The 26,978-nt window shown below is 40.4% G+C and overlaps 2 protein-coding genes and 1 long non-coding RNA gene across 3 annotated transcripts; 2 read left to right on the top strand and 1 right to left on the bottom strand.

The window, feature by feature from the left end:
* Positions 1 to 2,090: 2,090 nt before the first annotated feature.
* Positions 2,091 to 4,396, top strand: LOC101733758 (serine/threonine-protein kinase N1). Its single transcript, XM_018093232.2, has 8 exons — positions 2,091 to 2,220; positions 2,393 to 2,460; positions 2,715 to 2,790; positions 2,872 to 2,963; positions 3,210 to 3,386; positions 3,616 to 3,678; positions 3,805 to 3,881; positions 4,090 to 4,396. The coding sequence occupies exons 1-8, from the start codon at positions 2,116 to 2,118 to the stop codon at positions 4,377 to 4,379; spliced, it is 948 nt and encodes a 315-aa protein (XP_017948721.1). The 5' UTR covers positions 2,091 to 2,115; the 3' UTR covers positions 4,380 to 4,396.
* A 45-nt stretch (positions 4,397 to 4,441) lies between these two features.
* On the top strand, positions 4,442 to 7,194 carry LOC116410344. Its single transcript, XR_004222304.1, has 2 exons — positions 4,442 to 5,545; positions 5,694 to 7,194. It is a non-coding gene; the product is annotated as an uncharacterized LOC116410344 (long non-coding RNA).
* Positions 7,195 to 9,388: 2,194 nt separating this feature from the next.
* taldo1 (transaldolase 1) lies at positions 9,389 to 25,236 on the bottom strand. The gene is made up of 8 exons (NM_001017131.2): positions 24,966 to 25,236; positions 15,082 to 15,205; positions 13,849 to 13,956; positions 12,182 to 12,313; positions 11,590 to 11,765; positions 11,105 to 11,302; positions 10,571 to 10,716; positions 9,389 to 9,633 (listed from the first exon to the last, which is right to left on the bottom strand). Exons 1-8 carry the CDS (start codon positions 25,066 to 25,068, stop codon positions 9,601 to 9,603), a joined length of 1,020 nt encoding a protein of 339 aa, NP_001017131.1. The 5' UTR covers positions 25,069 to 25,236; the 3' UTR covers positions 9,389 to 9,600.
* Positions 25,237 to 26,978: the final 1,742 nt, after the last annotated feature.

Genomic DNA, 26,978 nt, shown 5'->3' with positions numbered 1-26,978 from the left:
TATCACTTTTGTGTTTGATCTTTTGTGTCTGTCCTTTTGAAGTGATAGTTGCCAGAATCTATACTCATTTAGGGGGTGTTTAGCCAACTGCCAAACTCTGTTGGATGATGGTGGGAGTTGTAGTTCAGTAGCAGCTACATGGCAACAGGTGCTGCTGATAATGTATATTTTCTCACACACACCTACACAAAGGGGCATATTTATTTTAGTGTGTAAGCCATTGAGTTTAAACTGTCACCTACAATTTAGAAAACAACAGCAAAAATGTGATTTATTGCTATGGGAAACATCACTGGTTGACTTGCAGACTATAATAAATATGCCCTAAGTCAGCCAATTCCCTTTCTGGTCTCCAAGCTATAGAGATGGTTGGACCAACCTGTCAAAGTATAAGAGCAGCTCCCAGTGGGCTCCAGCCAAGAACCCTTCCCATCAGCCCTTTCTTATTCCCTACATAACTTATAACATTTAGCAGTATCTATAGCTAATATTTGTGAGTGTGAGCCGTGGATATTAGGTTTCCCATTGGGCCCTAGGAGGCCCATTCCAACACTGGCTATACACACAATAGCAGGTAATAGATTTAGGAGAATTTAAAGGAAACACAATGTTCACGCCATGTCCATGTTTTGTAGCTTTCATGTTGCCTCCATATTAGCTGTGAAATATACCAATCTCTCTTCTCTATTACAGGAGAAACGGTTATGGGTTGCAAGCTGTGTAGAGTCGAGGTAAGGATGCTCACGTGTTCCCTTTTGTCTCTCTTAGGGGCCTGGGTAAAGAATATGGTGGCACTGGCATAGGGGGGTGTGGGAGTTCAGGGCAAAACAGATGGGGGCCAGGACCAAATTAAACACCTGGGCACATGGAGCTCTACTTACATATCTGAGACAGATAATTACCCACACACACACATTGTACTGATACAATCAGGTTTTGAGAAACCATGATCTTAACTGGTGTGAGGGAATGTCCTTTAATTTTTTATAACTGTGTTCATTTTTACAGAACTCAATTATTCCTATAAAGCATGAAAATGCTTACGTGGAGATCCTAGAGATCAGTGATGTGCATGACTCTCTGGTGCAGTTTACTGCCACCTTAGAGCTGCCCGACCACCCGGCAAAGCCATCTTTCCTAGGTAAGTGTGATCAGTACTAAAAAACACTATTTAATTTCTATAGTAAGAGCCAGATATCTGGAAAACCAATTTCAATTTAAAGGACCCCGTCGCTAGATAATAATGACATCTATTGTATTTTAATTCTTGTAGAATCTCCACGTCCTGCTGGGAATGAAAAGGACCCTGGCTCTTCCCACAACATCGGAGGGGCCATTCCTTTTCATGAGCCTGAGGGCTCCGAGCCAGCAGAGTCTATGACCAGGGATACAGCCAGCCCCACCAATTTCATCTGGCCTTCATTTGTAAGTACATTGTATAAATGTTACATTTATATATACCGTATATATACACACACACACAATTTCTGACTATATGCTTAATGTTATTTTATTTAACTTGCCAATATTAAGACCTCATACATGATATATATGTGTTGAGATGACATCCTGCTTAATGTTGGTTTCTTAATATGCTTTAATTCAGGATGCCACGGTGGAGGTCCCTGGTATAGTAGATACATCCGAGGCACTGGTGGTCATTTCCGTGAGGGCTAATTCCTATGAACCACCAGCATTGCCAGTTTTATCGGGTTAGTAGGATCATGCACTGACTTCTTGAAGTTTATGATAGAGTTGATCATGCAGATTTATTATACACAGTCCATCTAATGTATTGTTGATCCCTATATCCGGCTACCTGGGCCATCAACCTTAGGGTCTCCATAACTGGGGAGAATTTGACCTTGTACTACTATAGCATATAACTGTTATCTCTCTGCCCTAGTATTCTTAGTGCATTTATGTGGATTATATGGGCATTTATATTTGCTTTTAGTAATGGCATACATATATATTTATATAGGAGAGTATTAACACTTTTTTATGAAGTATAGTTCTAATATTGTACTTATAATGATGATAAACTGTATTATAATTTTGAGACTATATTGTTCCATTTCTGCATATTCAGAAGATCCTGATTGTGATGCTGGCATGTCCAATAACAACGGACTTATAGTTCCCAATCAGGAGCAAGATTCTGAGCCAGAGAAGGACACCGAGGATGATAATTCCACCTCTTCCAGTCCTCCATTACCAGTAAGTAGATTCTACAGACCTTTTATGTTTTTACAAAAACCAATGAGTGTAATGAGATGAGTAAATCTTTACTTCAAGGTTTGCATTTGCAAAGTATTCATTTTTAATGGTACAAATGAAATTCATGCAATGTTCATTCTGTGCATAATACTCATTTGTCCTTTATTTGCAGCTCTGCAGTCCTGACTTTGGCTCAGATTTTGCCAATAACATACAGGGTGCTGAAGGACCATCTATCAGGTATCTGATTTGGGATATATTCTCTTTTCTTTTGGTTTAGAATTATAAGTTGGTTAAATTTGAAAATATTAGTATTGCATAATTTGCACTTAATTCTATTATAGTTCCCTTGTCATTAGAGAGTATTATCAGTAACTGGCTAATACCTTCTGGTGACTGGATACAACAGAAAAGTCACCAAATAAACTGTATATTAGATTAATCTTGTCTGTGAACATGAACAAAACATATATTACCTTTATCTTATTTTTCAGCCCTGTTGAGCCCAGATCTCCCTCACTTGGAAATTTCAACCTGGGCCCAGTGTTGGGAGAAGGAGCATTTGGGAAGGTGAGGGACTCATTGCACAGTTAGGTTTTAGTTACTACTGATTTACCCAGAGTGATTAAACTTTCTGTCTTCTGACTCCAGGTATTCCTAGCCGAGCACAAAAACACCAAAGAACTATGTGCTATCAAGGCCCTGAAAAAAGAGGAGATTTTGAAAAGGGGCAACTTGGACAGGTCAGTAACAGGGGAAAGATTAATATTGCCCATATTTGTGTCATCTTTTCTCATATTCAGCTTTATATGTAGGACAGGTTTCTCTTTTTATATTTTGTATCTGTCTGACCTCACATTCCTTTAAATTATTTGCATTTGGTTATTACCTGCTGTATTGCCCCGTGTCTGTTTATTAGGATAAAGGGTAAGTGTAATGTTCCCTTGTGTGAGTCTCACATGGTGATAATGGGATAATTTAACCCACAGTGTCTTCAAAGAGAAGGAAATCCTCCAGAGGGTGAGTTCTACCGAACACCCGTTCCTAGTGTCGATGCATGGAACCTTCCAGACGGAGTCTCACCTATTTTGTGTGATGGAATATCTCCCTGGAGGTGACATGTATGAAATTGTAACATCCGTGGAACTGCAAGAACCTGAAGTCATGTAAGTAGAATGGGAATGAGGGAATAAGTTTCTCTAAGGGGCACTTTCAGTGAAGCATCATCACAGCATATATTTTTACAATGTAACGTAATACACGCAAAGCTACACCTATCATACAGATAACTATCTTTCTTCTCACTATGATCACCTCAATTCTCACACATCAGCTTATATATCAATAAAGAAAAAAAAATTAAAGTAACTGAATTTTATTTTTTTCTCTATTCAGGTTTTACACCGCATGTGTCGTTCTTGGCCTGGAGGCATTACACCACCTTGGCATTGTCCATAGGTAAGCATTAATATTAATAAAATCATCCAGATGGAGCTGGTAACAGTGTGTTAATCATTCGCTTGCTGTTATTGTAAGGATTTCTTTTTGTATAACTACTAAACTATTGACTTGGTTTTAATTCAGAGATATAAAGCTTGAGAATTTGCTGTTGGACCGGGATGGCTACCTTAAGATCGTAGACTTCGGCCTCAGCAAAGACAGTAAGTGTTGCTTATAATTCTGGGGCATACAGGGGATAAGATCAGGTTATTAGGTATTGTTATATTTAGATATAGTGTTATATATAAGTGGCATAAACAGATCTGACTGGGTGTGTAGTTTGAAAGGAAGCAGTTAAGGAAAGTCCCTCATTACTTTACATTAGGGCCCCAGATCTGCAGTTTCCTCACAGTGTTTCTTGTGTTTAAGGATTTGGATACAGCGACCGCACTAACACCATGTGCGGCACAAAAGCTTACATCGCCCCCGAGATCTTCCTGAAACATGGATACGGCATGGCCGTTGACTGGTGGGCCCTAGGAATCACCACCTATATAATGCTCATGTGTGAGGTAAGCACAATTCCTATATTATCAACTTACATTGGGGAATCATTGGGGTTCATATTGAAACATATCTCTTGGGAATGTTGTTTCGCTAAAGAAATAATGATTCACTTTTTCAGTTACCTTTCAACAACGAAGACCCGGTTGAGCTAATGCAGAGCATCGTTTACGACAACATCGAGTTACCAGACTATGTATCAGAGGAAGTCTCTGCATTTATAAAAGACGTAAGTTGGCCCCAGCAAATTAGTATCATGTGCCTTTAGTCACTTTTTATACTAAGGGCATACATGCTGTATAGTTATTATTATTACTAACATGATATAACATATGGCCTTTAGTGTGTTTTAGTGGCAGTTTCAGGCTTTCACTGAACTTTACAATATGTATTATTACCCCAGAGAGTCCCTTCTATTCCAAAGGGTCTGGCTATGAATGTCAGAAAAAGCGGGTACTCAGTTTAGTAAAGGGGTATTACTGATAATGGCTTGTCCCCTAAATACAGAACTTAATCTCTGGTTTATATAAGCAGTTAATAAATTAAATATGAGCTTAATTAGTCCATTCAAGCAGATCAGTTACATATGCATATGGTTACTTTCTCTATGGGGTTGGAAAATTGCTTGTCTTTCCTAGGTGGATACTTTCCCAGTAGAATAATAAAATAGACATAAACAATAATATTTAACAACGTTTGTTTTTATATTTTGTAGCTTTTAGAAAAAGATCCAGAACATCGCCTCGGTTCGGGTGAGGCTGGTGCAGAAATGGTGAAACAGCACCCCTTCTTCAAAGTAGGTTTCTATTCTATTCCTTTCAATTTACAAACAGAAAAGCACTAATGAATATTGCCATAGCCTCGTAATGCATTATATAATTTCTTGTACCAGCAATTCTAGTTTTTGGACCAGATACTCATCATTAAATATTACCTTTTCATTTAACTTTCAGGATATGGACTGGGACCATCTAGTACACCGAAGAATAAGGCCTCCATTTGAACTGGACAACCAAGACCACCTGGAGAGCCAAGAGAACCCTGAATGCCAGGCTCCGGCACTGACACCGCCTGCTGTTAGGATTCCATCAGAGCTGCAAGAGGCATTCAGAGGATTCTAAATGAACATCAAATAAGTAGACGGAATAGATGGGGAGGGTGGAGGGCCAGTCCATATCTATAGAAGAAGTCCATTCATGAAGATCAGAGATCTAGAATATCGAATATCCAGAAGATTTAGAATACCTAGAAAGATCCAGAACATCGCCTCGGTTCGGGTGAGGCTGGTGCCGAAATGGTGAAAGAGCACCTCTTCTTCAGAGTAGGTTTCTATTCTATTTATTTTGATTTACAGACAAAAAAAGCACTAATGAATATTGCCAGAGCCTCATAATGCATTATAACTTTTTTTTCCAACAATTCTAGTTTTTGGACCAGATACTTATTATGAAATATAACCTATCTTTCAGGGTATGGACTGGGACCATCTATTACACCAAAGAATAAGGCCTCCATTTGAACTGGACAACCAAGACCACCTGGAGAGTCGCAAGAACCCTGAATGCCAAGCTCCAGCACTGACACCGCCTGCTGTAAGGATTCCATCAGAGCTGCAAGAGGCATTCAGAGGATTCTCAATGAACATCAAATAAGTAGACGGAATGGATGGGGAGGGTGGAGGGCCAGTCCATATCCATATAAGAAGTCTATTCATATAAAGTGACGATCAGGTGAGCCACCTTAATAAGTTCTGACTGAGTAGGCTAATGTAGGAATAGTCTGCTCATGGTTTGTAACATATTCCAAAACTTCACCTGTAAACAGGCAAGTAAGATCTAGTAGGTGAGAAACAAACTGTATTTTTATAGCAACAGCTGACACTGTAACATCCTGCCTGGTTTTAAAACAGCACCCTGCAGGTTATTATGCAGTCTTTTATAACTCTGCTCTATTTGAACAGATAACCAAGTGCTAGCTTCAGTTTGCCCCACAATGCATTCTGTAATTACTGACTTCTTCTCTACAATCGACATTTGGCACCCTTGCCTGCCCCATGGGAGTCTCTGGATTCTCATATGGTAAGACCTGTTAGCACCCGAGCAGCTGAGATTTAGGCCCAAAGCCAAAGGTGGCTGTTATAGAAGAGCAGGCCAAGACTCCCTGTGGTTTGGGATTCCCTTAAGTGACAAACAGGAAAGTAAAACCTGGCACCAAGTTAGGAAACAAACCAATAGTTGGCACTACCTCACATTGTTTGTATTTGCTTTCTGGTAAGGTTGTAGTTGCCACCTTGGGAGATCCAGAGAAGAAGATATTGAAGATATTAAAGATGGTTACCATGTTTATCCACGCCAAGGTATGAAAAGTAGGTTTATTCCTAAACAGAATGAAGGATGTACCATGGGGTTATTTGTACAGGCATTCTATCCTATGAAAATCATTTTGCCTCAAATGGGCATTATGAAAGAGTACAGGGCACTGAAAGACTCAAATAGTAAACATGGGGCTCTTACTGTTGGCGGTTAATGAACATTCCTTATGTTAGATTTGGTTTTTGGACACCATTTGTACCCCCACGTGAGTAACTGGTTAATTTGCAGAATTAATTATGAAGTCTATAATAAAATCATCTACAATGCTGAATGATTCATCTGACTGCTTATTTATTTATAATCAACACATAAGTTTAGTTGCCCTTTAGATGTAAATCCTTCTGTGATTCTGTTTTTCAGATATGAGACAGCGTGGCGACAGTCAAAGGAAATCTTATTCTGTAATGAAGATCATGGATCATATACTGAACATTGTACCAAACACTCACTGGAGTCCGTGTGAAGAAAGAAGCCTGTACCCCACCTTCCTAGTGCCACCCACTTTTCCTACTCCAATAGGCACTATTTCATATATAACTTGTTTGTTCTGCTCACATTATGTATATAATTATACAAATAAAAATATTGCTTCTAAGAATATCATCTTCGTATTTATTAATGTCTGTAAAGTGAAGCGTGAATGTGTTGTTGCTATGCGCTATATAAATAACACAATAATAAACTCAGCAGTGCTGCCCTTTTCAGAAAAGTGCCTCTGGTGAAAGAATTGCCATCAGCACCACCATGTACCTGGTTTATGTGTATATAGAAGGGAAGTCAGGGAGTTTATAGACAAGCCAACCTGCAGCCCTCCAGCTCCAGTACCATTTTAACTTTACTCTTAGGGACTACTGTGACTCCAAGTTCATAAGAAGCTGGAGGTACCACATTACAGTAATACAGAGAGGCTCCTTTCCATACATATATGTATGTATAATATATATATATCCAATCCTTAGAAAGCACTCATGGCATAAACATATCCAAATCAAGTCCTTTATTCAGACATAATAATCTACGCGTTTCAATACCCACGGGACCGTCATCAGGATAGTGAAAAGAAGCGAGGTGCATGCTTAAATATAAACAATATCCAATCAGTGCACACCTTTATTTAGCATAAATTTACCCAATGTGTAAAATGTATAGTCCCAGTCATACAGCTATAGCAGTGAAAATTTAAAAAAAAAAAAAAAAATCTTAAAAAAAAATCCCCAAAATCACCACAAGGAGTCCTAGTAGGAATAGTAAGTATGAATAAAAAACACCACAGGGACTCCTAATTGGAATGATAAATATGAGTAAAAAGCGCACAAGTATATTTATAAAATATATATAAATATATTAAAGAAAGTGCACTTGCATTTGTCGCCAAACATTCTGTTGCATGGTAAAAATGTATATTAAGGTTTAGGCTTAAAACAACAAAATGTCTTTATTTCACATATTACTTGCGTCCGATGTTTTGGTCAAGATATAGGTCCTAATATATGTATATGCAAGTTACACAAGATAAAGGTACAGGGAGTTGTATGTGACTCAAAAACTCTGTCAGGGCAGCTCTATGGATATGAGTGGTACTTGTAGATAGAGAAGCAGCAGAACAGTGAAACCTTTGGGGAGACACGGGAAGGAGTTTGTGTTGGGATTTGTGCCCCTGCTTCCGTAGGCCTTATGTACCCTTAGACTAAGAATCACGTTAATGTTGCTTTAACAACAAATATCAAATGTCACGCCATCTCCTCCCCCATTTTAGATACCTCATTACCCAATTATCAAACAACTATTTGGACTTGTGTGTGTTTTGAAAGCCAACGCTGTGGGAAAAACACTGAATAATAGGTAAAAAAAAAAAAAGCCTATTTCCATCTATAACATAGAAACATGGTAACTAAGGCTGAAAAATAAATAAAATAAAAAGAGACATGTCCATCACCCCCGGCTAAATAATAAGGAGAGGCGCCCTCTGTGAGGGTAAATTAGTAGGGGGTACAAGGAGGAGAGTTTGTGAGGAGGCGCAGAATGGCAGAAAACAGTAAATGGTTCTATGGAAATGTGGATAAGAATTCTCGGTTCTCCCTTATTGAGACTAAACCTGTCCCTGATGTACAGTATTTAGGACTTGCAGTAGAATGAATAAGGAAAAAATAAATGGGAAAAATAAGCAATGAGCAGGAAAATGTAATAAAATGCGAGCCTCTGCATATTAAAAAGAAAAATGTAATCCTGATCAGCTTTACAATATTTCTTAATTAAATATTTCCACTAGTTTTAAGGTTTTTTGTCCTTTTTATTTGCCATATGTATTAAAATATCTGGCTATTTAAATTATCTGCACAACTGATTCTGACACCTGAAACAATGTCACAGAAGCTAAAGTGTTCCCCTTTCTAAACGTGTTTGTATAAATGGATCCCTTATGCTAATTCCAAGCAATCATTCCCACTGTTCTCATTTATCCACCTACAAGGTGCTAAATCCCAGTTACTCTATTCAAGTTTTATTAGATGCCACCTCTTGCCTTCTACACCAATGACTAGGGTCAGGTGGGATATTCTTCCAATGCTGCACCCATATAACACACAGGGGAACACAGCAGCCAGACAGTAGCTCCTTGCAGATGGAGCTTTGTGGGGCAATGCCCATTTCTGACTTGTGGGGGACATCAAAGAGGGACAGGCTGAACAGCCAAATATCACAATGCAGTGTATGATATCTAATCTTATTCACATGGGGCCCCCAACCTAATGGCAACAACCAATGAGCAGTTTTACAAAATAACAGGTCAGTTCTTTTTAGTAAGCGCTGGCTTTATTCAGCGCATCAAAAGAACATGTACAAAAAGAAAAATGTACAGTAACAGGGTTTAGATTGAATATTTTCATATTGTAGATAAAAACATTAAAGCCAGTGAGCAAAAATAGGGCTCCAATGGAGGACTGGTCGGTAAAGGTGAGGAATGATCTGGACATCAGTATTGGGTACAAAACAGAGTGGAATCACCTTATTTCCCATTTTCTGCACTGCAGAGGCGTTCCTGTGGAGAGATAGACATATTTAATCATATAAGGGGCAGTGGTACCAAGTATAGAAATGCCTGGACATTAGCACCCCAATATTATGTTGGACCAATCAAAGTCATGGACACTTGGAAATCCTCTCCCTGCCACCCTGCCTTGTTTAGAAATACTGGATTTCCAAAGTAGGGTATATTATCATCCATTTGTGAGGGAAAAATCATAGCTGTATAGCAATCAGCAGCCTTTTCAAACAGATTATAATAACATGCTTTTGAAAATCCACTATTTGAAAACAGAAGTGGTGGGATTATCTTGTAGCCCTGAGTAATCTCATATAAATCAACCTCCTTCTGGTCACTGCAGTAACCCTCTAACCTAGCAATGTCACACAGGAGCGGGAATTGTATCTCTGAAATTTCTTTGAAATTGTCCAGTGTCTGCCCCGTCTGTATAATACATAATTACTGTGCTGCTTCTTGTGTTCCCCTTTACATTATTTGTATGTGCCTTCATTTAAATGCAGTAAATGTACATTTACATTATATCGGATAAAGCAGGAATAAAACAGGTGAAGTGGAAAGTCAGAGCCAATTCCCATCACCAACATCAGGAAAGCCATAAGCTCAGGGAGGGATAGGCTCAGGAACATGCAGGCCTGAGATTGCTTAAGCCTGTACGCATGTATAATTTGCTGCTGTTGTAAGGAATTAAAGCAGAGTCTCCGGCACAAAGACTTTCTTTTAGAGGTGCCAAGCAGGAAGCCATTGTGCATTAACACTTGGTCATGGTTGCACTCTATGCTAAGATGAAATGGTCCATTAGAAAGTAATCTCCTTGTAACCTTCCAGACAGATTCAATGAAACTGGCAAATACTGCAGTGTGTAAGGAGCCTTGGCAGCAACTTTGTAGAAAAAAACAAGTACAAAAACCTAAATACACAGTTCATTACTTACCTTTAACATCTTCTCCAACTTAACAGCATCAATGGCAAATTTCCTGATCCCATCGGACAGTTTCTCCACTGCCATTTGGTCTTCGTTATGCAGCCACCGGAAATCTTTTTCCTCCAAGTGCACTTTCTCTAGGTTACTTGCCTGGGCTACAAATCAATACAATACATAACTAAATGTGAAATAAGGAAAATAACAGCACTCGAAAAAAAACATTGCTAAGAGACACACAATTGCAATTTCTGTTAGAAGCATAGTCTGAATGGGACAGATGTATTTTATTAGTGCTACACATTTGGTTACTCTCTGTGCCACTTTATAACGTATCTAAGTCTTGTACATAATTATATCCGTGCTTGCGCACAAATTCCCTTTCACACGGGAGACCAGCTCACAGAACCTTACTGCCCTTATAGATCCACAGAAGTACTTAGTGACATGTTGCACAGAAACCCTTTAGGCTATTTCACTGTAACAGCGCTATTTTCATGCAATCATTCTGTGATTGCAGAGAAGGAGCAAAGGGATCAAACTTACCCTCTTTGACTGTAAGCACTGGGGTGAGTTTGCTGCTGTCTTTGGCCAGCTCACCGAGCAGTTTGGGGGAGATGGTGAGATAATCACATCCAGTCAGAGCTTTGATTTCGCCGGTGTTCCTAAAGGATGCCCCCATCACAATGGTTTTGTAGCCAAATTTTTTGTAGTAGTTGTAGATTTTGGCAACGCTTTTTACACCTAAAGAAAAATCACATAGTTTGCTCTCATTCTCTGGTAGGGTTTTAAACTAGAACATTAAACTGGTGCTTTTATTTAAAAATATTTTATCATATCTTTCTGAAACCTGAAAGATTCTAGGTTTATTCCAATGACAGTCTCTTATAGAGGCTTATGGCACACAGGATAAGTAAACTGTTGTGACTACAAACCAGGCAGTAATACAGACAAAGCAATCTTGGATCCTAAAAGTTTACTGAAGTTTAAAGCAAATTTTTATTGTAATGTTAGAAACAGTGGGTAAATACCTGGGTCTTCTGAAGGCTCGTAGCTCTTCTTATCAGAGTTTGCTACATGCCAGTCCAATATCCTACCCACGAATGGAGAAATGAGTGTAACGCCAGCCTCAGCACATGCCACTGCCTGGGCAAAGGAGAACAGCAGGGTCATGTTGCAGTGAATGCCATATTCTTCCTCAAGAATCCTGCAGGAGGCGCCATGGAAACAGGTTACTTGCATCATTTATTCTTGTAAAGAATAAACTATTTCTCAGAGAAGATACAGAGAACCTCCAAATGATGCACTAGAACAGCCAAAACTAAATCACAACTGGTAACTGTTGCCAGGCAGTAAGTACATTGTGGGCTGCATAAGTTAGGGGATGGTGGGGGTATGCCTATTTGCTTCCCCTTACCTCAAACACAGGCAGCACTGCACTATGGGGGGCAAAGGCCTGTGGAAATTCAGAGATGTGCAGGGCAGGGTGCACTTTTTTTGCACTTTGCACCCCTGCCCTGCACTTAGTAAATGACTCCCCTATGAGAAAGGCAAAGGGCATTTAATTACAAAGGACTACAGCAATTAGAAATTCCAAATGTCAATTCCAAATGGTTTTCTTACTTGCCAGCTTGGATTCCCTCCCATGTTGAAGAAAGCTTGATCAGGATCCTCTCTTTATCAATTCCAGCTTCCTTGTAGAGAGCTATAAGGCGCTTTGCACGCTTCACCATTCCATCTTTATCGAAAGATAGCCTGTGCAAACAAAAGGATGTCAGGATCACAAACAGCAGCACAAAAATATATAGAACTGCTCTCTGGTACTGCTGGGATAGCCATGTTCAGCTCAGCTGATCTCTGGACTGGAGCAAAGTACAGCTGGAATCAATGTACAGAGACATTTTGTCCGACTGATAGGAAGTAGGAATTAACATTAAAGCTCTATAAATCACTGGGGGTGCTAACTGTTAGGTAAGCAATTAAAAATTACTGGGGGCTGCCTGATACCCCAGGCCAGTACTCCTGGTTGCTGAAATGTGCACTGGCCCAGGGTACTTCTGTAGGAGCACCACAGACCGGCAAAAAGAGCTTTCTGCTTGTACGTACGCTTTTCACTTTACTGAGCAATAGCATAACTACAGAGAAAGCAGACTGTGGTCACCAGGGGACAGGGGGGCCCAGGCCGCAGTGTCTGCTTTAACTATAGCTGTAGAGAATATCCCCCCTCTCTGGGCACACTCCTGTCTCAAAGCAAGTGGTGGGGAATGGAGGAGTAGCTGGATAGGGCTTGCAGTTGCTATGTGTCGGGCCCCTTCATGCCTCCCCAACAAGGCCTGGCCCCCTGTAGCATCACTGCTGCTACGGTGCCCGGAAAAGGGAAGATCCTGAAAGAATAAGAACATGACAATATTGTGCTCCTACACAGGTGCCCAGGGCAGTCAGATTTTAGCGACCAGGGGAACCAGCCTGGGGTATCAGATAGGTGCTTATATTCACTGGGGGCTGCCCACCCAATATTTTGCTTCTACTTTTAGAAATCTGATCAAGTGAAAATGCAGGATACAAACAATATACAGCTAGTTGGCTAGTCCAGCCAAGGATCCGATCACATGTGGTGCCTGTACAGCCCATCAGTGTAAGTCTGCATCTATGGCCTTATTCAGTCCTCATCCAGTATGATTTTCCAGCCTGACCAGATGTAATTTGGGAGGCCATCATTTGATCCTATACACAGGCAGCAGGGAATATTGACCCCTGTATGGTTATAGATTTCAAACCACTGGCTTGCTAAGCAATTAACATCTGCAAATGAAGGTTCAGTTTATGGCGTACAATGCTTGCAACCAAAGGTCCAGAGTAGATTCTGCATTTATTACCTACATTATTTGTAACCACCATTTCAATAGGGCACATCTCCTAGTGTGCCATGACTGCTGCGGTCTTGAGCTGGCTGGTAACATTCTTCAACTCCCAGCCCTCCTATTGTGCTATAATCCCCTTCCAAAAAACAAGTCGGTCTCCTGGCCAAAGTGAAGCGGTATAAAGTCAGACACATGAACAGTTGGGAGTAAGTCTCCAGCTTTAACATGTCCTGACCTTGTACAGGGGATACCATTGATCTTTGTCAAAATGTGAATTTGCCTATACAGAACGTCTGCAGAAACTCTTAACTTATACCTTCTTGCTCGTTAGCTTTTTGTATTTCACATACAACTATACACAAAAATAACCCAAACTAAGTTTTAATATTGATAAAATCCAGCAGCACAGAGGAACAGCATGGTACACACCGGGCATCCACCTCTGTTGAAACTCGACCGGGTATTTTCTTAAGGATTTCCACTCCAAACAGGACGAAAAGCTTGTCCATGATATTATTGATCTGCTCTTCTTCTGACCTGGAAAGCAATACATGGACAAGTACATTAGCAGGCATGGAGAAATACCTATTAAACACGGCAACCAAATCCTAAAGGCACTGCCTATTAAACACGGCAACCAAAAACCTAAAAGGCGCTGCAGCAGAGCAGCCAGGGAGCCGCTGGACTGTAGGGTGAATGCAGGGGCAACACCTAGGCAAGCATGGGGTAAATAGAAACTATCTACAGTCAGCCACTAGAATGGACTTGTTCTCATAGTGCACAGAGGTTTTGACCACACGTACACCCCTGTAGGGGGCAGTACTTAGCCAACTGGATTTTTTATTTGAATGAATCAGCTACCTCTATTGGCCAGTGTACCTTGAGCTATTCAGGTGTAACTAGCAAGGGTTCAATAGAATACTCAAAAGTGCCCTCTTCTGCTTTAGACTTGGCAATGAGGTCTTATGAGGAAAAAAAAAAATAGTGTAATACTGTTACTTTGCAGTGTGCACTCCCATGTGCTTTTTAACACCAGTGATAACTTACTTGTATCACCCTTTTGTGCCCAGTAGTGATTTCCCTTTCCCTACGATTGCCTGTCTACTTACAGACCCCCTTGGGTTTATATGGCATCCAGTTGGTTCGCTTGTAGCTCACTAATCTGCTTTCCCACCTCTTAATTTCAGGCAGTATTTGGAAACACTTCACACAGGTAAATTTCCAACTTTAGCAACTTTAGGTTAATTTCACGCACATGGGAGTGCACATTGCAAAGTAAAAGTATTACACTATATATATATATATATATATATATATATATATATATATTTTTTTTTTTTTTTTTTTTTTCTTCCTCATAAGACCTCATCACTAAATCTAAAGAGGGCACTTTGGAGTATACTATTGACCTGATCTAATCTGGGACACGAGGTATCTAAAGTGAGGAGCATATACTGAAAATTGCACTTATTTATATTTATAAACGTATCTAGCAAGGGGTCAGATGGATTAAACAGATACTATTTTCAGAACATCTGGTGGTCGGCATGTACATGTGTATACTGTATTGGATTTACCTGCTCTCTCCACAATTTTATGTGTATGATACCACAGCTGGCAATAAACTGATGTGATATTTTGCTGTAGCTTCTTTATACTTACCCTCCGAGATTTCTTCCGTACTGAATGGCATCTTTCACCAGGCCCTGGTAGTCAGGCATTTGTGCAGCTGCCAGTATCAGCGATGGGTTAGTGGTTGCATCCTGGGGCTTGTATACTTCAATAGCTAGAAAACAATCATTTACAGCGTTGTTTATATGTAGCAACTGCAATATGTACATTTGGGAATGCCTTCATATTTTAAGGTTCTAAAATGTTACAGTGTGGGGAGGGTGGGGAGCTAGCATCAGTTCTGCTGTGGGAAAATGGAACATGATGCACAGATAGCAAAGTGCCCCCAGTCTCTTTTCCTATCAATATCCAAATTCGTATTATCTTTGCATGATAAACAATACCACCCCTTTAGTAACCTCTCCCCTCCAGACCTGGGGCTCTTTAAAGAAGGAAATGTATAATAACTGGGGGTGCCATTTATAGTAATAGTAATCACTTACCAGAGATCCTGGGTTGGTGTCAATGAATAACTGCACCAGCTTTTCTCCCTACTATAGGAGCACCATGCTGCCCTCCTCTACCTCCTTGTGGATCCCTGTGTGGGCCCGGGCCAGATGCACAACCACAGTAGAGTGGAAAGCCATTTTTTTCCTTGAAAGTTTGGTCCTTCACTGTGCAAGAGAACAGCAGCCACGAGGCTCAAGGCGACATGGTGTTCCTAAAGCAGTACCCCAGGCTGGTGCAGTTTTCAGCAAACAGCTCCAGGTAAGAGATTATAATCACTGGGGGCCCCTAACAAATTGGCACCCTAGTGAATAAAGTACCCGCTATTGTAAAATATAAGCATAGTTCCACAGAGGACACCCTAAGCGACATTTGCATGGTGGCAAAGCAAGAGAGTACAATATTGTATTCCTTAGCTTAATGTGGCAAACCACTAACCCTAACAGATGACAAGAAAATATAATCCTCCTCCACAGGAAAAAATATAGAACTATGCAACTCAAACTATGTTCAGCAACAAGCGAAACGTTGTGACCATGGGACTATTACAGTATCTGGCTTTGAGTCTGTGTCAAACAACCCCGCTGGCCCCAGGAATACTAAGCCTAACCAACAAAGTACTTAATCAAATACCAGATAGCAATGCCAAACACAACTATATGCTTAAATGGGAAAGAGCTGGGTGCAACCTTATCAACCAAGCAATGATCACAATGTAGCCCAACAGCTAATCGAGAAAGCACATGTGTTACGAACAGGGAAGAGTCTTAAAATCCTGCACAGAACCTGGTTCTAGGCCAGCTACATTTATACCCCTTATGCGACCCGCATTGCTTTAGGGCATACATGTCAAACACAAGGTCCGGTGTCCAAATCCGGCCCACCTGGCTGTTTTATGTGGCCCTTGGTGTGTGTGTCTGACCAACCAGCCTGATCAATTTCCATTTTCCTCACATAGTAACTAAGACTAAGGGGTATATTTATCATGCTGTGTAAAAGTGGAGTGAAGCATTATCGGTAATGTTGCCCAAGGCATCCAATCAGTGATCAGATTTAAACAGTAGCAAAGCATCAATTGGCTGCAATAAGCAACATCACCGGTAATGTCTTACTCCACTTTTTACACATAGTGATAAATATACCCCTTAGTATCTTACCAAGTATATTAATAAAAAATTTGTCCTGCGACTTAGCCTGTGTTTTAGATTTCGGCCCCTTATGTGATTGAGTTTGACACCCCTGCTTTTGGGGATGCCCGGAGAAAGGCACTATGTTACAACATTACATTCCCACCATATATGTATCTGGTTGCTGGTACTTGGTCTGCCAACTTTTATCTAATGTGCTACATACTACATTCCAGAAAGATCCCTTTGTTCTGCTCCTGGGGAAGAAACCCAAAAAATTTACCAACTAATCTCATAGACTGTCAACACATCTTAATAGCAGCACAACTTATAATTGTAAACAATTGGAAAAAGCCCACCCTTCCTTTAACAATGTTGAAGGCAAAAATAATTAGTATATCGACCAAAGAGAAACTGAACTACATGCTGCAGAACAATATGGAAGCATTTGACAATATTTGGCTTCCCTGGTTGGCATATGAGAATGACCCCCTGCTATTTCCCTCCCTACATGCGTAAGATACTCCCCAATATAAGCTGAACTGAAAGCCAAAGCATGTTCTGCTGTCTATCTCACCACTTGCTTATAGCGTAATTATAAGTCATCATATACCATATAAAAGCACAAGGTTTAAGGCCAAGTGCTTCTATACAGGTCATGGAACTCCAAGGTGACTTCTAATATCCTCAATATAAGTAAAAGCCCTGCAGTAGCCTCCAGTGTTATCTGTAGGTACTCAACAGGTTACAGACCCTGTGCTGGCCGTACAACATTTACAAATTCAGATATAAATGACAGGGAGAGTACATGTTTTCTCAGTGGATTTGTGTAATTTTATTGAGACATCACAGCACTAATGTTTCGGCCTTTCATGTACCTGAGGAAGGCTGTTAACCAAAACATGTAGTGCTGTGATCAATAAAATTACACAAATCCACTAAGAAAATGTGTACTCTCCCAGTCATTTATATCTGACTTCTAATATCCTCATATTTTACAACTTTATTAAAATATAAGTTTTAGTGAATCATGTGACAGAAATGACCTAACTAAGCTCCGATTATAACGGATATCACTAAGCACGGTTTATAAGGATATAATTTTCAATTAGGTCCCATTGGGAAATGGCCAAACTGTAGACTATACATTTATAATCACTTTCCTATCCCCTTACTCTTTTCCTACACATACACTTTACTAGTTTTTAAGTTTTTTTAATATTATCATAAACTGGATATCTGCAACCACACTGGTCACCCCCATCGTATGTCTTTGTTCCTACCAATGTCCATTGCAATGTATAGTGCAAACACTAAACGTGATAAAACCCACTTCTCATATGATACGTTGCCGAGGACACCAGCACATGCACTTCTACACAATATTTAGTTATAAAAACGCACTAACAATAATAACAATATTAAGTTTATAAACGCACGACAAGCACATGAAAAAGGGAATCCGTTTCAGAGCATTGCATTTATTACCTTACATGATGTTCATATAATTACAGTTAACTATGGCCTACATGATTTGTATTGGAATTAAACATTGCTTTCCTGTGTTTCTGTGCAGATGTATAGTTCTTAGCCCTGCAACAGTACAGGGAGTGTTATCTATGAGTAAGCAGAATGGCAGACAAAAGCACAAATCAGCGTGTTGCTATTCACAGTGACTTGCAGAAAAAGCTTGAGCAACAAATACACAAAGTGCAGCACAAACCCGAATTTAGAAGAGGAAAGAAATCATCATTAGCCGAGCATTGCACATAATTACTCAACATTCAGGTTATTTGTGTTCCTTCCCCTCTGAGAACAACAGGGGGCTCGGCTATTAGGCAAAAGCTACAAAGCAAACAAACCAGATGAGGAACCTAAATTCCAGATAAGAACCTGGGAAGGACAAGGGGAAAATATTGTGAAAATATGTTTGCAAAGGAATCTGCTTTTCAAGGCAGCATATTATCTTGTTTATAGAAGTACGTGGGAAAGGGACTAGAAAGCTTCTAGAAAAGAATATAAACGTATCTCAATCCTGCTCAGCTTGATATAGGCATTGTGCCCAATCCATACCCGAGTGAGAGTCTGACCCAGGTCAGCTGGAGTGAATTTGGTACAGAACATTGCTGTTTAAAGGGGAACTGTCACCCACACATAAAAAGCTGTATAATAAAAAAATAACTTGGGTTTCATGTTTAATTTCTTTTAATTAAATCATCCATACCTGTTATAAATGTATTTAAAAATCTGAGCTGTCAATCATATATTGCTTGCACTGCCTCTATGCCACAGGCATACTATTACTATAACTTTCCATTCAGCACTTCCTAGATATCACCTACATGGCAAATGCATAAGATTTTGGGGTGATACAAAGTTTTGCCTTAATAAAAAAAAAAATGGCGGTGGCCTGCTGGCTGTGACTGTAAATTCCAAGACTGAAGGGAACAATAATAATATAGTGTAAGTAAAGTTTATTTTGCTCAACTAACATGATAGAAAAGAATTTGGAATTTATTTCTTAGGGTGACAGGTCCCCTTTAAGGCTCAGTTTCTACTGTTAGTGTATTTATAGCCAATATATTCCACAGTGCTATACAGCAAATGGCTGTACACATCCCATGTTCAGATTACATACAAAATACAACCAATACAGGAGGTAAAGATGGCCCTGCTCGAGATAGCTTACAATCTAAAAGGAGATACCAGGTGTGGGGTTGGTAGCAATATGAATATTTAATTTGAACACAATTAGAACCATAGAGGCAGCACTAACACCTAAATGCCCATGTGTACAGTGTACCTACTTTTTTTTACATCCCACTGATACAGGCAGAGAGCTATATGGGTGGGTAGTAAGTGGGGGTTGTGAATTAGCCCCATTTGAATCCCTTCAGCTACACCCATGTCTGCGCAAAGGAATGGTTAGTGAAACATCCTCACACTTGCCATCTTAGCCAAGACTGGGGTTTAGAAAACAGAACCACACATTGTGTAACAGGTAGTTGCTACTTGCTGTCAATTCTCCAGTAACAATAGAGCCTACAAAGCTTGGGGGTTTGGCTGTATCACTTACATTTCCCACTCCCAAGGGGGACAAAGCCCTTGTGAACCAAAAGTTGCACATACCACAACTTGAGTACAGGGGCAAAGAGTTGCCAGGTGCAACTTGCCCACGGGAAGCCTCATGTACGCTCCACTGTCTCAAGTCATTCATGATGCATGTAAGGGCACCAGGAAACACAAGGCACAACTACCATCTACTCATTGCTATAACCTGCATTCTATTTGCAAGCTGGAGTAGTACCATTACTAAATACAAGTTGGACAAGGGCTAAATAAAAAAAATCACCCTGTTTAAATACTATTAATTCTAATAACTAAGGCTAATGGATTGTACACTAGCATTTAAAGCCCTTTTACCCAAGTTCAATGTGTGCCCTATTGGTATATCTTGAGCAAGTTGGGTTCCTATTCTTTAGAAGAGGGACAGTAGTGGGCACTGTCTAATAATGTAATGGCACATGTTAAAAGGGCACTGAACACAACCTGATTGCAGTGTAAAGTATTATAAATGCCTAGGTGTACATGAACTTCATACCAAAAGACAATTTCAACTAACTTCCCCTTTAATAACTTAAGTGTTAAAACAATGAGGATCAGCTGAGCAAATCTTGGATTAACCTTGGCCTTATTTATATTAAAAAGAGGCAGTTACTACTATACAGATACATTATCCAGAAAGGTCCAAAATACAGTGACCCCATTACCCTAAGCAAGTTATCTTTTAACAGATATGCTTTTTCTCTTCAATTCAGTAAGTCTGCTCTAATAATGCAGCTGCTGGAAGCCTCTGAAATATTGTACAAGTACTAACTGGACTGTGCAAAAACTGGATTTTGGAGAGCCTCAAGAATGGGGGTCTCAGCCTCTAAGAAGGTACGTTTTGCCTATTTTTACTTCTAAATATGCCAGAATTCCAGCTAAGATCCTAAGGGAGAGATTTTAAGTAAATATCTCTTTTCTGCCCTACTGTGGATATTTTTGGAGCTATGTAGGTATTTTGAAAACATTTTAGTATCAGCCAACCAACCAGCTAAGGCTTCAAACTGAAAGGGTATACATATAGTATGTGCATCCCCAGGCCATGAAAGATACGGATACCCTAATGTACAATATGCTTAGTAAATACACTCCACCTATCCAAGCACCCCTGCTCACTAGCCCTGTAGACTACATCAATACTATATCAATTTTTTTTTTTTGGAGGGGGGGGGGATGTTGGACTTTCAGTGCCCTAAAAACATTTTGCTGGGTGGGCCTGTCATTTTAGGTAATACATTACAGGTCAGTAGGAAGAATAATTGCCCTTGCAGACTGGAGGTGGTGGAGTTGTGCGTCAGACACAATGATTTAACTCTTGCTTATCACTCCAGGAAATGAAATCCATTGCAATATATGGATTTTAGTATTAATTTCGCCAATGTTCATTAATTAAAGCTTGTGGGGAACACACAGCTTTCTGTTTTAAGTAAAGAACACATACTGGTAATTTTGTGCACCAAACTGAAAACTAAAAAAAGAAATATGCAGCTTCAGATGTTTTTCCAGTTAACCCCACCATTTAATAAACTACTTCATCTAAGCTCATTATTTTTACTGAAAAATAAACTGATACTGTACATGAAAATATATTTCTTTTAAATTAAACAAAGTCCTATGTATTGTTAAAGCCCCTTGAACATAATTTTAGACATTTAAAAACTGTTCCCTATTTTTCCTTGGTACATGGCAACGAGGAATTACAACATGGCCAGGATGCAGCAACTGCATTATGTAACAAGAAATTTGCAATTTACAGAAAAAAAGGAACTTAGGAAATTGTTCCATGCAATGCAGCCCACAATGGGCTCACAGCTTTATTTTACAGAGGATGATTTATTTTTCCATCATTGATGGAATAAAACCTGAAGGCAGTGGTCCCTAGCCAGTGGCTCACAAGCAACATGGTTCTCACCATGGATGTCGCTCTCAGTGGCTTTGAGGCAAGTTTTGGTTGCATAAAAAAACAGCCTTCTGTAGGCTGCCAGTCCCACATAGGGGCTACCAAATATTTTTTTATGCTTGTGTTGCTCCCAAACTATTTTTATATTTGAATGCTGCCCATGGGTAAAAACAAAGTTTGGAGATCCCTGCCTTAAGGATACAGATAGGGGTGCCAGTGCGAGTTTCCCAATGAAAACACATTTCCAAGAGGTATAAAGGAGAACTGAGGGAACTGAAAAACACAACATCTACACCATAGGCCTAAAGAGCTCACACAGCCCATTTTTGTATTTGATAAAGGTATCCAGTCCTACCCTTCCCCACCCCTTGAAGAACACAGGGGTTCCCTGAACTATCCTTTTGTTTTGAAAGTTTTGACATCTGTGAAAAACTTTGTTCAAATTTTAAAAATAAAAAAAATGAGAAATGTTTGAGTAAATCTGTCCACAGTAATGCCAGAGTGAGAATTATTTTGGACTCTTGCTTTAAAAGATCTTTAATACAACTACTGGGCCTGAACCAAAGGGAAGCCCAACAGTTTTCATAAAGAAGTTATGCAACATTAGTTCCCAATTCTTCATCAGATTGTGGTGAGTACTTTACAATAGGCATCTGAAAGAAAGGTCAACTCAATCCATGTCAGTGTGACAGTCCGGTACTGTATAGTTTTTAAACCTAATTTGAACAACCCCTTGTCACTTTCACTCTAAAAAGCTCCTCACAGTTGCTTTTTCCAGCCTTACACAGTGTAAGAGAACCCCTTTATAGCAACACATATAGGGAAACAGTCTTCTGCTATACAACAACAAATGTGCCTCAAAGAGCTTAAAGTTGGGAAACTAAAGGTATGGGATCCCTTATCCTGAAACCAGTTATCCAGAAAGCTACGAATTACAGAAAGGCCATCTCCCACAGACTCCATTATAAGCAAATAATTCAAATTCTCTGTAATAATAAAACAGCAGCTTGTATTTGATCCGAGCTAAGATATCATTAATCCTTATTGGAGGCAAAACAAGCCTATTGGGTTTATTCAATATTTAAATGATGTTTAGCAGATTTAAATTATGGAGATCCAAATTACGGAATGATCCCTTCTCCGGAAAACCCCAGGTCCCGAGCATTGTGGATAACAGGTCCCATACCTGTATAAGCAACTGAGGCTGGTAGGGTTCATCTGCTATTAAGGAAGGACGATTTCTGATGTAAGTGATTTGCAGATATTCTATCCAAAATGCATAGCCAGCTGTCTATCATAGGTTCTAATCACTAGCTATACTGGAACTTGCTAAGCTGGCAACCTCTCACATAGCAACCAAATCTCTAAGCACAATAAAACTGCAGTGTAGTACAATTTAGCATTACAGCAGATGAAACAGTAATGTTAATAGATATAAGATATGTAACCTTGTTGTGGCACATTTCTGGGCACTTTGCAAATACTCCCACATGAGGTATTGCTCCAGTGCAGACAATGGGAATCACTCCAACAAAGGCAATTTCACCCAGCTCTTCTCTGAGGCAGTTTCACCTCATTCCCCATTCAAAGTTTTCTCCCATTAACTCATGTACAGGTCTAATGCTATTGCTAGAAAGTGTTCTAATATATGGGATCTATTATATGGGATGCTTGGGACCTGGTGTTTTACAAATAAGGGGTCTATTAATAGGAGCAATGCCCCCTAAAAAAGATCTAGTACTATATTTTTGCCATCAACATGGATTTAAATCTGACATTTAGGGACAGATTTATCAAAATGTGAGTTTAGAGCCTAATACATAAAAAAAAATCACCCATGTTCTATTCCTTCCTATGGGATTTTTGGTATCAATGGTTTGAATTCACCAATTGATAAATACACTTTGTAAAATCCCATAGGAAGGATTAGAACATGGGTGAGTTTTTATGTATTTAGCTCTAAACCAAGGGTCCCCAACCTTTCTTACTCATGAGCAACAGTCAAATGTAAAAAGACTTGGAGAGCAAAAAGCTTATGGAGGTGCAGAATAAGGGCTAAGATTGGCTATTATGCAGCCTCTATGCACACTATCAGCTCTATCTATGCCTCTATCAGCTTACAGGAGGCTTTATTTGATAGCAAATCTTGTTTTTTTCAACCAACACTTGCCTGCAAACCAGAAATTCAACTACTTGCTTTGGGGCAATTGGGAGCAACATCCATGAGGCTGGTGAGCAAGCTGTTGCTCACGAGCCACTGGATGGGGATCACTGCTTTAAACTCACATTTTGATAAATCGGTCCCTAAATATGTTTATACAGCCTGCACCAGCGTAACTGGCCTTTTTTTGGAAGAGAAACAAAAACTTACTAAACATGCGTACCTTTAAAATGATTACAGTACACACAATAGTCAGCGATATTTTGCCCTGGCTACTTTATCAAAAATAGCTTGCTTATCATCACTTCTATTTATTATACACAATGGGCCACTCCCTGCATTATTACCAGGCTGTTTGGTTAAAAGCAAGATAATCGGTTTTGCGTGTATTGATCTCCCCTTTGCCATGTAATGCCATAGGCACCTACTAAATCTCAGTGCCAGCTTCTGCACATACAGTATGACAGACACGCACGGTGCCAATGACAGCGCTGTGCCCGGTGGGGTCCAGGCTTATACTAGATCCACAGAACCTACATGCTGCTGGGCTTTATAAATACTTACTGGCATGAATACTTATTCTCAAGCCAGTCTGTAACCGCCAGAGCTTACACTTCTCTATTATAATAGCTCTTAGGATTGCAAATTGCCCCCATTCCTTATTTTTCTTTACACTCAGGAAGCAGCACTGGCTGGCACACACTGGTGACTCAATGGCATTATGCCAATAAAACCACGTTTTTTATTTACCAATAACTCTCTAAATGAATCTCAGTCCAGATATTGTTTTAGGGTAATAACACCCCTCAATCTCTGGCTCCCTCTGTCCCGGGAACTGGCAACCTGTAGCTCTTCGGCTTCTACTAAACTACAACTCCCATCATGCAGCGGGGTCTGGGTGCCTGCCAACCTTTATCTCGCTCATACATTGAACTTCTCATAGAAAATCCAGCATGGAAGAGTAATGCACTTGCAACGTTTGAGATCCTGCTGCGACACAACTACAAATCCCTGCATCTGCATGTCCCTCACTAGATAGAAAGAGGCTTGAGGGAGCTGTAGTTACGCGGCCCGTCTCCCCTATAAACCAAGTAACCCTGTCCAGATGAGTGAATGGTTTAGTCCAGAGTCTCACCATTAAAATCGCCAGTATCGGCCACCACCACAGTGTGCTGCTTCAGTTGATCCAGTGCCGATGATTCCTCCATTTTCTGCTTCTTGACAGGGGTGTTTGGCATGGCAAGGAGTGTGAATGGGCCGTCCGGTCGTATATATACCCACGGGCGGCAGGGGGGCGCGTACAAGGCGTCCAATAGGAACTTGGATGTAGGAACTTTAGAATTCGAGATGGGGGGGGCTCAGAGTTTGCGACAGGGACCACGGGACGAGAAGAACACGAGAGAGAACTGGAACAGCAATGGGCCAATCGGGAAACAGCACTGATATGAGTCTCGGTAAACCCCGCCTACTCACGCTTGCAGTTCGGAATATGTTGGAGATCGGACTGAATTTGATTGACGTAAACGGCAACCTATGGGAATGTGGCTTCATATCCGTGAAGGGGATAGGTAAGCTTATTAATATTTTGTGCGTCAGCGCCTTGCTTAGCTCCTATTGGTAGCTGTAGCGGTTGGGGTATTGTGGATCTGCCTCCCAGCCAGGGGTCTATTTCAATAAAAAGATATAGTTTGTGGTGCCTGTGTGTAGCACATGTGACAGCTAGGAAATAAAGCAGTCAAGGGGTTTGACTTTTTGTGCCTAGAACCGTCCCTGATTTTGTATTGTAAGTGCAGTGCTAGAGGTACCAGGCATGCCTGCTCAGATTCTTTGGGCGTTATCTTGTTGGGCACCAGAGGGCCGCTCCCTAATTTGCCAGAGATACGGGCAGTGCAGGCAGGGAGCTCAGGGGTGTGGAGGCAGAAATAGGCTTGGGGGTGGGACACCTGTGGGGATGAGCTGGGGTTCCTGCCACATGGAAGGAAATGAAATGGTCTATGAATTTGTATCAGCATACACAGTGTTGGACTGGGACCCCAGGGGCCCACCAGAAAACCTTAGCCCATACGCCCACTCCCCAAACTATTTTTACTTATTTCCTCACCCAACCATTTTATTCTCCTCTATATATTTCTCCTCTTTGTTCCCATTCAGAAATAGGGAATGGCCATGAAGAAGGCCAAATGAAGCAGGAGGGCCCACTTACACCTGGGCCCACCTGGAGTTTCCCTGGTATCCTGGTAGGCCAGTCCGACACTGAGCATACATTATAATAAGGTATATTGAGTAAGGTGCTACTTATTGGAAGGCTGGCACCAATGGGAAGGGATCTAGTTAATGAGTAGAGAATAGATTTTGGTTTGAATCATGCCTTAGGGCATACCTCCCAACATTTTGAAAACAGAAAGAGGGACAAAAACAAATGGCGCACGCAGCGTGGCTATTTTTTGGCCACGCCCATTTTTGTGACCACACCCTCTAAATACCACTCCCATTTGACTAAATTTGGCAGGTTATTTAAAGTTTGAACACATTTCTGTGAGTTTTGGGGTCATGTTTTATGTGTTATTACAGTTTTGTTGAAAAAGGTGAAGTTGCCCTTTAAGGTGTGAGTCTCAGTTCCCCCAGTTTAGCTTATTAGTTACACTTGTATTTCAGTGCAGGGGGGGCTTGTTACCTTTCTGGGCTCTCTGTCAAAAGCCCACTTTTTTAATTAAAAGTGAGAAACACTGTATCTAAGTGCAGGTGACACTCGTTAAGATTTCTGGGCTCTGCCAAAAGCTACTTTTAATTAAATGCGTTCCCTTTTTAGCTTCAGTGCAGGAGATCAAAGGGAAATGAGGGCCTTTTAGTAAGAATCCGAGACTGCGGGATGAGCTGTTAAAAGAGGGACTGTCCCACGAAAATTGTCACAGTTGGGAGGTATGCAGTTTGTAGAAAAGGGGACACAAATGTAGAACACAGGATCTTGTAAGGAGCACATGGGTTTGCGCAGACTCTGGTGGTACTATGCTCCCTTCACACACGATTACTGCATAATTACATTATGTAACAGACGCAGATATGGCACAATCTTTATGGCATTTCCTTGCCGATATTAGACTTTCCTGTAGATCTTATACAGGGTCACACTCAACTTCTTGTAGAGAAA

This window comes from Xenopus tropicalis, chromosome 4, assembly GCF_000004195.4.
Source record: "Xenopus tropicalis strain Nigerian chromosome 4, UCB_Xtro_10.0, whole genome shotgun sequence".
NCBI classification, from domain to species: domain Eukaryota; kingdom Metazoa; phylum Chordata; class Amphibia; order Anura; family Pipidae; genus Xenopus; species Xenopus tropicalis.
This window is presented reverse-complemented; position numbering and strand designations above follow the sequence as displayed.